This window comes from Montipora foliosa, chromosome 1, assembly GCF_036669935.1.
Source record: "Montipora foliosa isolate CH-2021 chromosome 1, ASM3666993v2, whole genome shotgun sequence".
Lineage (NCBI taxonomy): Eukaryota > Metazoa > Cnidaria > Anthozoa > Scleractinia > Acroporidae > Montipora > Montipora foliosa.
The window spans coordinates 59,137,894-59,152,893 of NC_090869.1; the positions used below are offsets into that span (position 1 = coordinate 59,137,894).

Sequence of the window (15,000 nt, forward strand, 5' to 3'; positions counted from 1 at the left end):
GCTTGGTGATACAAAGATCTGTTTGGTGTCAAAGCCGGAAGGTTTTCTTTCGTCGTTGAAATGTCCTGCCTCCTCACTTAGCTTTCTTCCTCCTAGCACCACATCACCTACAAAATGGAATCAAATCAATACCTTGAAAAGGAAACGATGAGATTAGGTTGTAATGTGTGTGCTTACACTTGGACCGTGTTCACACTTGGTGCCTGGTCACGGTGCTTCTGGTGCGCATGAGAATTGTTTAGACTATACTGTGTGAGCACAGTCGTGAAATGCTGAAGTTGGCAAGTAAAATTCGTAGAACAAATTCTAAGGCACTGTATTATTTTGTGCTCGTGTTTGAATTCGTACAGGTCTCTATTCAATAGGGAAGCGCGGTGGCCTCATGGTTAGTGCGCTCGACTCCGGATCGAGTGGTCCAGGTTTGGGTCCTGGCTGCCGACATTGTGTTGTGTTCTTGGGCAAGACACTTTACCCCCACGGAGCCTCTCTCTACCCAGGTGTATAAATGGGTGCCGCCGAATTTAAGTCTGGGGTAACCCTGCGATGGATTAGCATCCTATCCAGGGGGGAGTAGAAATACTCCTTGTTGCTTCATGCTAAGGAAACCGGGGATAAGCTCCGGCGTGTTGGGCCACTAGGCTCGGAAACCGCTTACCTCTATTAAGAAACAAATTAAAACAAGAAAAAACTATTTGAAGTGGCTATTTATACAGAGAGAGGCGGACAGAAATCTTTTTGAGTGATTATGGATTCGTGTATTAAGAAAAAAGCCATTTCGTCGTTACAAAGGACAGCAAAAATCAATAACACTTCCACAGCTCGTAAATTACTACAAAATGATTCTTTTAGCAAAGAAAGAAGCATTGCCTTCCATGTTAGGTCATGACATGTTGCAATTGCTGCCAAGGCAATAGATGTCTTATTGGTTTCAATTGCCGTAGCGTTACATGTAAAAGTGGTTCATCGATGCAGAAGAAGAAAATTCGAGATGCAAATGCAACGAAATAGACGTGTGATTTACCGTACTGGCCCAAACGCAGTGATGAGCCCCAACACTAGAAATGTTTTGCGTTTGAGAGTGAACCGAGGAGACGCAACTGCAAATGCAGAACCTCGGTAGAAGTTGAAACCAAAATGGAGACAGCACCACCCGACATTTTAAAAAGACAGTGAATCAAACCGCGCCCGCGAATGTCACCTGCTTGCTCGCTTTTGCGTTTTTCTTGTAAACGGCGCTTTCGCTCGTGCCTGCACTTTCGAGGGCATTTCCTTAAATTCTTCGCTAATCGCGTCGCAAGTACAGCAATGACACAACTCAACCAGGTCGAACCGAAAACATGCGTTGCTCGTGTGAATCCTCCAATATAGGAGCACAATACACAGATAATTAACATACCTGGGATAAGTAGATCACCACATTCAAGAATGGGATTGATGCTGTCTACTCTTGTACCATGAAATGCCACATGCCACTTGTTAAAGACACCTAGGGCTTGGGCTCGGTGATGGACTCTTAAAAAACAAAATATTTATGCTACTTTACGATGAAAAACGGCGGAAAAGTTAATATGAGAAATAAATCAATGAATGCCTTGCTTTAACCTTCTCCACATACCGCTGATTTTGAACATTTCACGTGACTGTTTTCTTTCGCAGATCAAGACAGAATGGCCAAGAAATGTGCCAAAACGGAATAGGCCAATGCAGAAAGAGCAGAACTATTGTTTTTGAACATAAAACAATTCTTTTTCGAAGTTTTCATTGACCTTGAGCTCGCTGTTTATTAAATATACTTGTTCTAGTGCGCTTTTCATCATTTAAAGTATGGATTGAAGTAAGGCATCAAGTGAACGCAGTAGTAGTAATACAAAATAAATATCAAAAAGTGTCAGTAGTAAAAAAAAAATCACCAAAAGCCAACATTTAATTGTAGAAATCCTACAATTGCATGCAGTTAATCCTGCAAAAAGTTTGCCATCAAGTGAACGTGTTTAGGTGCAACACAAAGCCGCTATCAGTCCTCCCTGGCCAAACCAATACTGCACCACTGCAGGGGCGTAGCGTGACATTTAGAATGTGCTCGAAACTAGAGGGGTTTCCCCCAGTAATATTTTAAAAATTTGGGGTCTCGCAAATGCCATTTCGGAATATTTCTGAAGGACATTTCAATAAATAAATGCGAAAGAAAATGCTACCCTCTGTTGGGTTTTCCGCAAGTTACAACACAAACAGGGGATTTAGAAGCAAAGGGCAAGACGTCGGAAACTATTTAATAACATCATCATCATCATAAACGTTCGTTAAAAAATAACCGGGAACTGGGGACTGGTGATGAGAATAACACTGTAGGGGCCTTGGAGGGCTTTTACGTATGACAGAAAAAAAATATATATATAAAAAAAAAAATCTACAAATTTCTCAAGTACGCACGTGAGTATTGCGTAAAGGACCCTACGCCCCTGCCGCTGAAATTATGAGTGAAACGTGCAAAATAACCAAAGAACGCCAGACCGAGACTTTCGAAAAGTCCTTCGTCTAGACTTCGTCGCTCGCTCATTCACTTCGCGTACGAAAAATCACTTCTGGGGTTATCGTGAGGTCGACTTGTGGCAAGTCTACGCCAGACCAAACCACCGTTGTTATCGTCATGCAGCAGCTCTAGTAAAGTACACACTCACGTCCAGAAATGCACACTAAATTTTGGAATCCAACACAAGTTTTCTCTTCAACTCTAAACATTTGCTGCCTATTTTTAAACAACAAGGTAAGTGTGAGGAGGAGCTTTATTTCTTGTTGAGAGGGTAAATGCAGCTGTTTAATTTTACTTGAGGAGAAAAGTTTACTAAAGAGAAACTTCGTGGCGTTAATTGTCTGTATTTCCAGACGCAAGTGATTTAAATTTGGGGAGAGGAACAAGAGGATACTTTGTGACGCTCATCAAATCGGCGGCCATCTTAATACATCCACTTTTGGACATAACTGAGAGAATCACGTAATTGGCTCGCAAACAAAGCCGAAAACAAAAGACTCAACAACAACGTCTTAGGGTTTAAAACAAAAAAAAAAAACAAAACAACAACAACAATGGCAGTAGCTGCTAAAATAGCCAGCTTTCAAACGCTGCTACGCGAGCCATGAAGTCTTTACCCTTTATGAGCGGTTTTTGAACACTCCAAAACGTGTTTTGTTAATTTAATTTAAATGCGCGACCCGCTAACTTTTTGCTTACTTAAGTCCAAACCGACACCACCCGATAGGAATCCCATAATCCTTTGCAGGTGTCCCTCGACTGTAGTAGAGTTGGTCTCCTCGGGCAGCATGACACTCAGTGCAGAAGCATCTGTCGAACTTTGGGTCAAAGAAGACATCTGAAAAGAAATGTTTCATAACACAAAGCGAATTCTACTTTTAACACTTCTTCTAGCGAGCTGCGATATTTTCAGCAAGCCCCCTCTAAAAGTGATTTATTTTCTTTACAGGGACCTTTCATTCTACCAAAACTTAGCGACAAACTTTAACCCGGAGCAGTAGCTCATCAAGGTCAGCCTCTATCTCCAATACTTGGACAATTCTTAAAATAAATACTAGTTTCTAAGGCTCACGGATTTAACGTTAAATCCGTGAGCCCAAAAATACAATTCTCAGCGTCATGCAGGATTTTAGGCATAGCCTACATGTACTGTTGTGTAGGTGTTTTTCGCTGCTCACACCCTTGCTGGAACGTGATTTGAAATATGTAAATAAGGTATAAAATAAGTTCCTTTTAACCATCTTGTCGAAACTCCCTGATGAAATATATTTTCCGCTGGTATTCCAAGTAATTAGTTGCGGTGTTTTCATTTCACACCTGCCGCACCCACTCTTGTGCATTCTGTTTTTCATGTTTGTCAGGGATTGGCCAGTTATTAGTATTTATACCCTCCGCTGTCTCTTGAGTACCATTCACGCTTGCGGTTCCATACAGTTTATTCATCTTTCTGCTTTAAGCCCATCTATTCGTGTGATGCCCAACGACCAGATACAGAGCGAAGGTTCGTCCGTTTCGGCTGAAGTATTCCAAACGTCTTCGGGTGACAGTGGAGGTAACTCAGCAGCCGTTGATCAAGTCTTTTCCATGTTCAAAGATTTTCTTTAGAAAAAAATTAGAAGACAAAGGAAAGCAAATCGAGCATAGAAGTAAGTTAGATAAAGAAGTTGTGCAGCTAAAGTTCAAAGGAAACCAGAAACAATTTGAGCTTAATGCCGAGCTGGATACCATTTTGGAAAGTATTGAAACCGAGAGTGAAAGCATCGAGCCAAAGTTGTCGCAAATCAAGAAGCTTTCCCAAGAAGGCAGGCAACGTATTCGAAAGCGGCAGAAGCTGATAAAAATCGCTGATAAAAGCATGGACGGCTGGCAGGTCGTAGCCGAGTACGAGTCAGACGAACTTGCATCCGGCTCCGAAGATGAAAAACGTCTTAAGAAGGCAAGGGAAGCTGCGAGTCGCAAGAGACGCCAAAAAGAACAACTCTCCAATGATCGTGGAAAGAAACCAAGAATTGCTTTGGGCACTGATAATCAACTTTTTCGTGGTATAAGATAAAGAGTCTCCTCTATACTTTGTATGTTCATGGGTGTTTTGGATACGCTTGCGCATCCTACCATATTTCTCGTGGTATTTGTTTGTATTACGGGAATTTAAGGGTAAAATGTTTTACGTTCGTTTGAGCGAAGCGAATTAGAACGTAAATATATTTTCCGCTGGTATTCCAAGTAATTAGTTGCGGTGTTTTCATTTCACACCTGCCGCACCCACTATTGTGCATTCTGTTTTTCATGTTTGTCAGGGATTGGCCAGTTATTAGTATTTATACCCTCCGCTGTCTCTTGAGTACCATTCACGCTTGCGGTTCCATACAGTTTATTCATCTTTCTGCTTTAAGCCTTCCCCCCCCCCCCCCCCCCCCCCCCCCCCCCCCCACCTCCCGTTTACTACAGGTTTCGTCATTGCCTTTATCTTTCAGGCCGTAGAGACGCTTTTGGCGACTTCTTCCGCTGTTTCAAATGCGGCAAATTTGGACACTGGGCTAAGGACTGCCAATCCTTGTTCTGGCCGGGAAGTTACCAGCCCCTTAGCTACAATTCTTTCCCTGGAATCTCTTACAACAAGCCAACCTCAGGCCAATCAGCTCAACAAAAGCAATGATGATGCCTTGGCGCAGGTACATCAGTTTACACAGGATTACGAACTTGAAAGCTGACATTCATTACGTGTTAAGGGTAATCTGAAGAATAATTTAGTTTTCTGCAGATCTATAGGTGCTCCGGATTTCATTTTGTCTATTATTGAAAATGGCTACAGACTGCCATTCATTAGTTTTCCGTTGGCCGTAAAACTGAAAAATAATAAGTCGGCTTGTATTTATGCTGTTTTTGTGGATCAAGCTGTTCTTGAGCTCCTTAATTCAGACCGGGTGCGTTTGGTTAATGAGCAGCCTTTTGTTGTAAATCCTTTGTCAGTTTCTGAACAACCATGCGGTAAGAAGAGCTTATTCTCGATTTGCGTCATGTCAACAAGTCATTAATTAAGCAAAGTGTTAAGTAAGAGGACTGGAAAATTGCTATGTCTTATTTTGTGAAGGATGGGTTCATGTTTTCCTTCGATTTAAAAAGTGGTTACCATCATGTAGACATTGCACAAGAGCACCAAACTTTTCTGGGGTTTTCATGGCGTGCGCCCGATTCCATTAAGGAAATATTTTGTTTTTTCTGTGCTCCCGTTCGGTCTGTCCTCTGCCCCTTGGGTTTTTACTAAGGTTTTGAAGTTATTGGAGAGTACAGGGTCTTTGTAAAGCCATCTTCTTGGATGATGGTTGGGCGATTGTTCAGGATAGAGAAAGTTGTCTCATTAAGGCCCGGGCTGTAAGGGCGGATTTGTGCAACGCAGGTTTTGTTGTCAATGAAGATAAATCGGTATGGGAACCCACCCAAGTATTGGACTGGCTGGGTATTACCTGGAATGCTGCATTAGGTACTTTTAAATTGTGGAAAGGAGAATTGTTAAGATCATTAACTCAATTGATCATATTATTGAAGCCGATTTCAAAGTTACCGCGAGAGAGTTGTCTTCCTTCACAGGTCAAGTTATCTCTACCTGTCCTGTAGTTGGTAACATTGGCAGGATAATGACCAGACATTGTGTCTTGTCCACCGCGTGCAGGGATAATTGGGATTCTATATCCCTTCTTGACGATTACTGCAAGGAAGAACTGTATTTTTGGAAGGAAAGTATGGTTAATATCAACACTAGGTATTGCTTTGTGAGTAAGGTACCAAGTTATTTTGTGTATTCTGACGCCAGTTCCACCGGAGGTGGAGCAATTACTGATTTTAACAATGATTTTGTGTGCCACAAAACGTGGTCGGAGAACGAGAGAGGTCAAAGTTCAATGTGGAGAGAACTGTCTGTTATTGAGTTTCTTTGCAATCATTTGCCTCAGTGTTGGATCACATGTTAAGTGGTTTACGGATAGCCAAGTAGCTGCTCAGATTGTTGAAGTGGGCAGCATGAAATTAGGTTTGCACAAATGGCCAGAGGGATTTTTGATATTTGTATCCGATCGGGAATTCATTTAGATGTACAGTGGATCCCTCGCACTTCGAATCAACAAGCTGTTTATATAAGTCGTTTAATTGATACTGATGATTGGCAAATTACTGAAGAATTTTTTTTTCTTTTTCTCGATGGCTTGTGGGGTCCGCATAGTGTAGATTGCTTTGCAAATTATTATAACCGCAAGATCCCCAGGTATTTCTCGAGGTTTTGGAATCCCAATTCCTCGGGTGTTGATTTTTCTTTCAGTCTCTTGGAGGGGAAAATTGCTTAGTAGTCCATCCAGTTGGTATCATCCCACGCGTATTACATTATCTTAAATCTCAGAAGGCCGTTAGACTAAAATTTACTGATTAATTTATTGGACGGTGTGTCTACTAGCCTATGTTTTTTCAGTTGTTGGCGCTGGCCAAGGCAGTATGCCGTTTATTTGTAAGGCACTGGCCTAATGTTTGGTCTGTCATTTCATATGGTGCTGTCCTAATAGGAGTATAGTTGATTTATGTGGCACTGGCCTAATCAATGGTTGTTGATCTACGCGGCACTGGCCCATACGATCATTTAACGTCTTACGTGGCACTGGCCTCATCAATGGTTGTTGATCTACGCGGCACTGGCCCATACGATCATTTAACGTCTTACGTGGCACTGGCCTCATCAATGACTGATTTTTGTACGGTTATTAAAGGATGTTCTGTCTTTCTTTTGTTCTTCTAGTATGTATGTTTTGTTCTTGTCTTTACAGATTATGCTATCAAGTAATTCTTGGAAAGGCTTTCAACAGTTTTCTTCAATCAACGTTTATGAAGTGCTAAATGTTATGTTGAAGTCCAGGTCGGATTCGACCACTAAAGCTTACGTTCGTGTTATCAGAAAGTTCTTGGACTGGTCTAAAAGTAGACAGTTCAACATGCAGTTACCTTTTCCTCTTAGTGTTGTTTCTCTATATTTGTTTGAAGTTCAGCAGTCTTCCGCTTCTAGCTCCTCAGTAATTTTAGCCCATGCGGCCCTTAAATGGTTACATTCTTTTGTCCCTAGTTTGGATCGTAATCCTTTAGATAGCGAATTTTGCAGAAATGTCGTCGAATCCGCTAAACGCCAGAAGTCATAGCCAGTTATGAAAAAGAAGCCTATTTCCACAGAAATTATAAGGCGTATTTTAGATATTCATAACAGGAAAGATGCTAATTTAAAGAATCTCCGTATTGCTGCGTTGTGCTCTTTAGCCTTCGCAGGGTTTTTTCGTTATGACGAATTATGCAATATCGTTCCGGAGCATATCGAATTTCACAGCGATTATATAAGAATTTTTGTGCCTCGTAGTAAGACAGATGTTTATAGGGAAGGGAATTTCGTCTATATTAGTGCATCTGGATCTAAGTACTGTCCTGTTGGTGTTTTAAAGCGTTATTTAGATTTATCTGGTATTGACTTAAACAGTCCTCTCCCTTTATTTAGACCAATTGTTTTTCACCGTAGTACTTCTAGCTATACCCTGAGGAGCGGAAAGATTTCTTATACTACCTGTAGAGATATCTTAAGGGATACCTTAAGTCAGCTGGGCTATACAACCCTAATGTTTATGGTCTTCATAGTTAAAGATCCGGTGGCATTACAGCTGCCGTACGCTATAGTAGGAATTCGATTCCAGAAAGACTACTTAAAATTCCTGGTAGGTGGAAATCTGATTCTGCCAAGGATATGTATGTTGAAGAAAGCCTTGAAAACAGGTTGCATGTAACTAAGTATTTAGGTTTGTAACGTATTATGGAGCGTAGATTAGTTTCTGCATACAGTAGTATCTAAAGAGTTGTAAAAAAAAAAAAAAAAAAAAAAGTGCAGTAACAATTTCTTTTTGTAATTTCTATCTTATAATAAACTGTTTTGGATACGCTTGAGCATCCTACCATATTTCTCGTGGTATTTGTTTGTATTACGGGAATTTAAGGGTAAAATGTTTTACGTTCGTTTGAGCGAAGCGAATTAGAACGTAAGTCTACGTAATCAGAGGAAACCGGTTGGAGAAATAAAGGCAAGTTGACAAGATCTGTTGCTGTGTGCTGCTCACTAGTATTTATTTACAAAATTAAAAAGTTACAAAAAATGTTTAAAAAATTAGAAAATTGTTTATTTCTTTATTTTTAATTAAAAAAAGAGAGACTAACTTAAGCCCAGAGCAGGAGATCATGAAGGAGAACCTTTATCTCCAATACTTCGCCTAGGAGTCAACGCTTTCCCGACTGGTAGATTTATTTAATATAGAACGTATCTCTTGAGAGATTAAGCACTCCCACTGTGTAAAAACCAATCAAAACAGAGCTATCCCAGCGTCTAGGGAAATATGATACGTTTAGCGGGAAAAACCTGTTCCTTAAAAAAAAATGATTGGGAAAGGATTGACTCAAGGAATTAGTGGAGATAGAGGGTCCCCTTGATAAACTCCTGCCCGGAGAAAATGGTTGCCCAATAAAAAACGAACGTTCATGTGGTTTGAAGTTATATGTTGTTCGAGTGCAGCTTTCCTTTAAAAATTAAATTATTGGAAAAGGTAATGCCTAGTTCATTATGATAAAAAGAAAATCCCTTAACTCCCGCTTAGAACCAATCATATTGCAGGATATTTAGGGAATTGCGCGCGTTCAAGTTCCAAGAAAAATGAGTAAATTAACTTTCATTTTCCTAATTAGCTCCGACAAGCTGATAAAAAAAGCAACAAATTAAATTTGCTTGGGGGAAAGAAAACTCATTTCTGGGGAGGATCCAGGACCTAGTCTAGACGGGAGGGGGGGGGGGGGGGGGTGGACCCTGCCGGAGAGTTTTCAATGGGAAGCATTGGAATATTTTGTAATTTTCGAGCGTTTCCAGGGGTAATTCTATGTTAATGTCTTCGAAAGTCTCGGGTTTTTTTTATTCTTTTTGCTTTCCCAAAGATGGCCTATGCTTGCGTAAGCGATGTTTGTCCAATAAACATTTTTGCAGTCTCAGGAACCGTGCGTGTTTAAACTTTGTTCATTTCAGTTAAGGGAGCTCGACGAAAACAGTCAAACCACCGATGAATTCGCCCCAGGATTTGCGAAAACAACCTCGTTCCCAGAGTCTTCTCGGCTTTCAATATGGCGGCGGGTCTTGAGATGACCCTGGCACACAGTGAACTAAAAAGATCGCTGATTGATGCTTTTCTCACATGAACTCTAATTGGTTTAATGTCGAAAGAAAGATTGCGGCTAGTGAGGAGAGCCAGAAGAAGAACAGAATTCGTGTTTAAATCATTTTCAAAATTGTAACTGTTCCGTAAGAAGCAGCCGCAAATTAACAAGCATAACAGTAAAAAATAACTCGCCGTTTTTCCACGTTGCACGGTGATCTACATCAGGCCTCGATTCCAATTAAAGCTACGTTGGCTTTTCACGACCCCTGGCATAGCGATCGCTCGATATATTTAACAATTATTCGCCGAAGGCGAAGTGATTATCGGTGAATATTCACCGAGACGAAGTCGAGGTGAATATTCACCGATAATCACTGATCCTGAGGCGAATAATTGTTTCAGTATAAATACACAGGTGATTATTTCAAAAATGAGAAAAAAAAAAAAACTTTTCAACGCGAAAATCATCTTCACTTACAGTGGCAAAACGACTACTGGGAGCCATTTTGTCCGTCGAGGTGATTATCGGCTGATACTCCGAGATAGCGAGCCAATGAGAGCGCGCGATTTTGTATAATCACCTATGTATTTATACTAAAGAAGGATATAATGGTGTTTGAAAGACGTAACGGTAATTGAGTGATTTTATTTCGTACGTACCTTTACGTTTTGGTTCATTTTGGCGTCTCACAATTGTAATTCCCTGACGCGAGTATTGTTTATACTGTTGTTCAATGTTTTCACCATGTCAGATTGTGTTACAAATTATAAAATTGTTCAACGGGGTTCAGACTATTGATGTGGTTGATTTAGCAGTTGTATGTGGCGCTGTTGACTCGTGTGACAGCTGCAATGAAGGTGGGTCTTTAAATACAGGTCACATTCCACAGTTAATAATCAACAACTTAGCCAAAAGTTTCCCCGAGACCAGAAACAACATTTTTGTCGAGTGATTAGCGCGAGCAGACACTTTTGTTGTTGTTTATTTGTCTGCAGCACGGTGACATGTACACTCACCTGTGGAATGTGACCTGTGCTTTATTTTAATATAGTTAATAGACCTGCAGCTGCAGTAATCCATATTCTTTCCCATCCCTTCCACACTCTTCAGCTAGTGGTGCACAGAGAAATCTAGCTCGGTCGGTTTTCATCATTGCCTTTTACTTTCATTAATAAAAAAAAATAATCTCCTCACCCCAAACAAAGTGCATGGCATCTTGTAATTTTCCAAGAGGGTTATTTAAGATTCTGAAGTCTTACCAATAAATATTATTCTTGAAAATAATTGTAAGGCCTTTCATTACAGTCTTATTGACCTGTCAATTCGCTAACGACTTCCATTTTTGCTTCTTCTGATTTAAAAATATAAATATGTATATTAAACAGTATTCTTTAATTTTGTACACATGACTTTTTTAGCATCACACTCCTGTGAGTTTTCTTGTACTCCAAGAATTTTTATTCATTTTCAAAACATGCTTTGAAAATATTGTCTAGCATAGCTCAAGTTGTGGCATTTATGATGATTACTGTCTGAAGATGTGGTACATCAAGTGATTTGGGGGAAGATTGCAGACTGGACAGGGGGATTGGAAAATAAAATTGAAGGTAACAAAGCAAATGAAATTTGTGACTTCACCAGCAACAAGAAACTATTTCACAAAAAGAAATAGTGTTTTGTTTGTGGAATGGTACGGGAAGGAGAAAAGATAAATTACTTTAATGTCGGTCACTTGATCGGTCATATATTTTTCGCTTCGTCTGTTGAAACTCTCAACAAACCAGGTGATCTGGCCGTAAATAATCAACCAATCATATTCAAGGAGGAATTATTTTTAATGCCGCACAGAATTCTTTGCGCGCCTAGCCTTCGGAATGTGTTCCACCGATGCAACGATGGCGCCGTGAGGGTAAATGAGGCAGTTCTTTATCGGAAGGGTTTTTTTTCTCAGTATGTTTTTGTAGTGAGTGATTTTAAAACCATTGCAATGTAAAAAGCTCAATACGTCTTTGTCAAGAGCACCAAATTCATTCAGTTGGCTTCGGAGCTTTCTGCGTTCTCTCCCGCAAGAGATTGTTGAATCTTCTTTCCATCGATGTGTACATTTTAATGGCGTATTCAGCTTTGTTTGCTGAAGGAAGTGTGTTCAGAAGACGCAGGCAAGCCAACTGTGCTGCTCTAACTAAAGCTGGATCTAGCACAATTGGATATCTTTCCTCGGGATTATCATTGCGGTCGTCGTATACATAAACATTGGCAAGTCCTCCATCAATTGCTCTCTTGAGTGACGGGACTTAATCGAACATTTCTTGGAGCTTCGCTATGTCAGGCTGTCTTTCAGATACCCACAATAATTTTATTCTGTGAGGTGCTTTGTCTTTATCTTGTAGATTTTGCTCAATCCATTTCCTGCTCTCCGTTTTGTCACCTGGCTTCGCGTTAACCTTCTTCTCCACCTTTGGCATCTGTGCGGCATCCACTACTATCGAGTCATCGCCTATTCTAAACCAACAACATGTGAAAAATCTATTAACAGTCGTTTACTTTCATCGTCTTCAACTTTGGTGGACTGAATGGTAAAACAGTGGCTCGAGGGACTTGTCAAGACTTTGCACTTCAAAATCTCTTTGCTAACTCTAGGATCTGAACGCTCCCATGAAACGAACGACGCTTGAACAGACTGCAAATGAAAACTAATGCTTGCCTGTGGCAAATTGCATTGATGAAATTCTCTTGCAGACTGTTTTGTTACTAAAGAAATGGACGTGTCGCTGAAATTATTTAGTGTATACTGCCATAGCTCATCGGTTAACAACGTGATTTCCTCGGAATACTGAACTTCATTCACCCTTCTGTTTACTTTGGTTGGAACATTGCCTTGTCCTGGCGAATCTTCGGTTATTTCACCCTGAAAGTAGTAAGTATTAAAATTTGTAATTTCACTGATTTGAAATCCACCATGCAGAGTAGTTAATTCGTATACTTAAAAGTAATATAATAGCTCATGATCGAGCTGGATACTGGTGCTATGTTTTCTAAGTTGGCAAATAAAAAGCCTGTTAAATCATACCTGGTAACCATTACAATTTTCTCAAATTTTATTGGTGCATTGACTGCTTTATTTTTCACTAATTACATGTATTGTGTAGGGTTGTAATCGGACAGTGAAATGAGACAGTTGGCTGCATTCGGACACCTGGGGTGCTTACCATTTAGCCAAAAAATCCGGAAATTTCGGTTTGAGGTCAAATGGAAAGGCAACTTTCCGGAAAATCTGTAATCATACTCGTGATTAAAGAAATCAGACACCCACTACGCGGTTGTCCAATTTTGTTAATCACTTGTATGATTATTGGACTCCACTCAGTCCTATTACCATTGTGGAGCGTTTTTATTGGCACGTTCATAAATAATGATGGATCATGCTCTGATTTTTGTCTCTTCAATTAGTGTCCAGCTGGTATAACTTGGTGGCACACCCATTGTTCATTGTAACATTTTACTCATAACCTGCTTGATTGAAATACTGTTATGGTTATGTGTGAACAAAATACGTATTTACCTTATCATTTTCTAATTCATCATCACTGTAACCTCGGGATGTCTTTTCCACTGTTTCAATTTGTTCTTCCTCCCTGTCTATTTCAAATTTTTCGACGAAGGGCAGATTCTTATAGTAAGACAATAATGGAAATTAATAAATTGAACCTGAGAAATTGACTGTGTCATAATACAAGATGCAGTGGTATAGCGTATGTTTATAAAGACATTACTTTTTGTGGACATCGTTATCCACCAACTTCACTTAGACATAACTGCTGTACAGTGTATTATGCTTAGAAATATGGGCACTGGAACAGTGTTGCATGCATCAAACAATTGTGCTGTGCAATGTGAGGTATGACGATAATGTCATGTTGTTTGTATTTTTTTTTAATTGATTAATAGAACAGGGTTGCCATAGTCAAGGAAAAGTTTGGGAACAACAGAATTTATTTTGCTAGCAAAGGAAAAATCTTAGTCCTTTGCAAATTCAGTGAGAGGGCCAGAATTTTGTTTTAGGTTTCCAACAATTATTAACTTTTGATTATAATTACCGTAGGTACCATTTTTTTGGTTCCATTCTTTTCCTCATTCGCAGCCTGTCTTTTCCTTCAGCTTTTGTTGATGAAGACTTTAGGGGAGTGCTCTCTCTGCATGTCATTTCAAGGACTTCATTTGCAAATTGCTGCCGAATTACTTGCTTTTGATACTGCTCTTTTGAAATTGGACCATTTCGTCCTCCAGAAAATAACAATGAATTTTTTTTGTTTTGTTTGTGAGCAGTCTCCATGATGCCATCTTTGAAATTCTGTAGTGTTATGGGAAGACCAATAATTTGAGCATCCAAAAGTGCCTTGTCCACATAGTATCCAACATAAGTAACAATCTGTTTAAGGGAAGCAGTAATATTTGCAGTGCCAAATATTTGCACAGCCTGGAAGCCAAGGTGGATGCGTGCCTGAACTTCATATTCATCACCTGTCAAATCATGTGGTGTGTAGAGAAGGTTTCTGTATACTTTATCAAGACCTTTACAAAATGTACATAAGATTTCAAGAAGAGTTCCTTTAAAACCTGCTTTTTTCAGAATGCAAGGCATTCTCTCTCCAAATGCCAAAACACCAACTTCATCGAACTTGACTGTCTTCTCCTCAAGGCTTACAGACTTGGCCAATCCTTTTTTGAGGGCTAACAGAAATTCTTGATCACTACCAAAAACAGCTACAACAAAAATTAATGGACATGAACTGTTGTGAGAAAAAAAAATTCAACGACAGTTCTACTTTCAATAATTTGTTATTAGAGGTTTTTTATCCTTTTATGGAACCTGTTAATTACACCATTCATTAATTCATACTAATTTATGAGTATGTTGAATATGCAATTTATTTGTATGGTTTTTTTGGTTTTGTAATGCTTAAATAAGGATCTTTTTAAATCCTGATTACATTTTCATAATGCAAAGTAACAGGAACACTCATGAATGTATTATTTATTAGCACCTGTAGTTGATTTGTGGCTTGTTTGGACATAGTAGTGAACGTTTATTTAAAAGAACTCAAGTGTACTTCTAAGTTTGATGACGTTTTATGAAAGAAAGTTTCGAATAATTTATCAATTATGGAGCTAAGTTTCGCTTTTATCCATTTCATACACACAAACCTGTTGCAATTTTAGCAATCCGCAGACATAGTGTCTCTGCAGATCGAAACCCA

General features: G+C 39.6%; 2 protein-coding genes and 1 pseudogene across 2 annotated transcripts in view; 1 reads left to right on the plus strand and 2 right to left on the minus strand.

The window, feature by feature from the left end:
• Nucleotides 1-15,000, minus strand: part of LOC137971790 (uncharacterized) — a 26,646-nt gene that overhangs the window by 3,112 nt on the left and 8,534 nt on the right. Inside the window, exons 6-8 of the mRNA XM_068818558.1 lie at nucleotides 3,230-3,368; nucleotides 1,397-1,512; nucleotides 1-107 (exon numbers count right to left, since the gene is read on the minus strand). The exon at nucleotides 1-107 is cut by the window's left edge and continues 41 nt beyond it. Coding sequence (XP_068674659.1) covers nucleotides 1-107; nucleotides 1,397-1,512; nucleotides 3,230-3,368 — 362 coding nt within the window. The remainder of the gene's footprint in view (nucleotides 108-1,396; nucleotides 1,513-3,229; nucleotides 3,369-15,000) is intronic.
• On the plus strand, nucleotides 4,004-8,504 carry LOC137979587 (uncharacterized; annotated as a pseudogene).
• The window catches only part of LOC138000022 (uncharacterized), a 4,571-nt gene continuing 1,607 nt past the window's right edge, over nucleotides 12,037-15,000 (minus strand). Inside the window, exons 1-5 of the mRNA XM_068846140.1 lie at nucleotides 14,948-15,000; nucleotides 13,983-14,506; nucleotides 13,305-13,412; nucleotides 12,535-12,650; nucleotides 12,037-12,244 (exon numbers count right to left, since the gene is read on the minus strand). The exon at nucleotides 14,948-15,000 is cut by the window's right edge and continues 1,607 nt beyond it. Coding sequence (XP_068702241.1) covers nucleotides 12,037-12,244; nucleotides 12,535-12,650; nucleotides 13,305-13,412; nucleotides 13,983-14,506; nucleotides 14,948-15,000 — 1,009 coding nt within the window. The remainder of the gene's footprint in view (nucleotides 12,245-12,534; nucleotides 12,651-13,304; nucleotides 13,413-13,982; nucleotides 14,507-14,947) is intronic.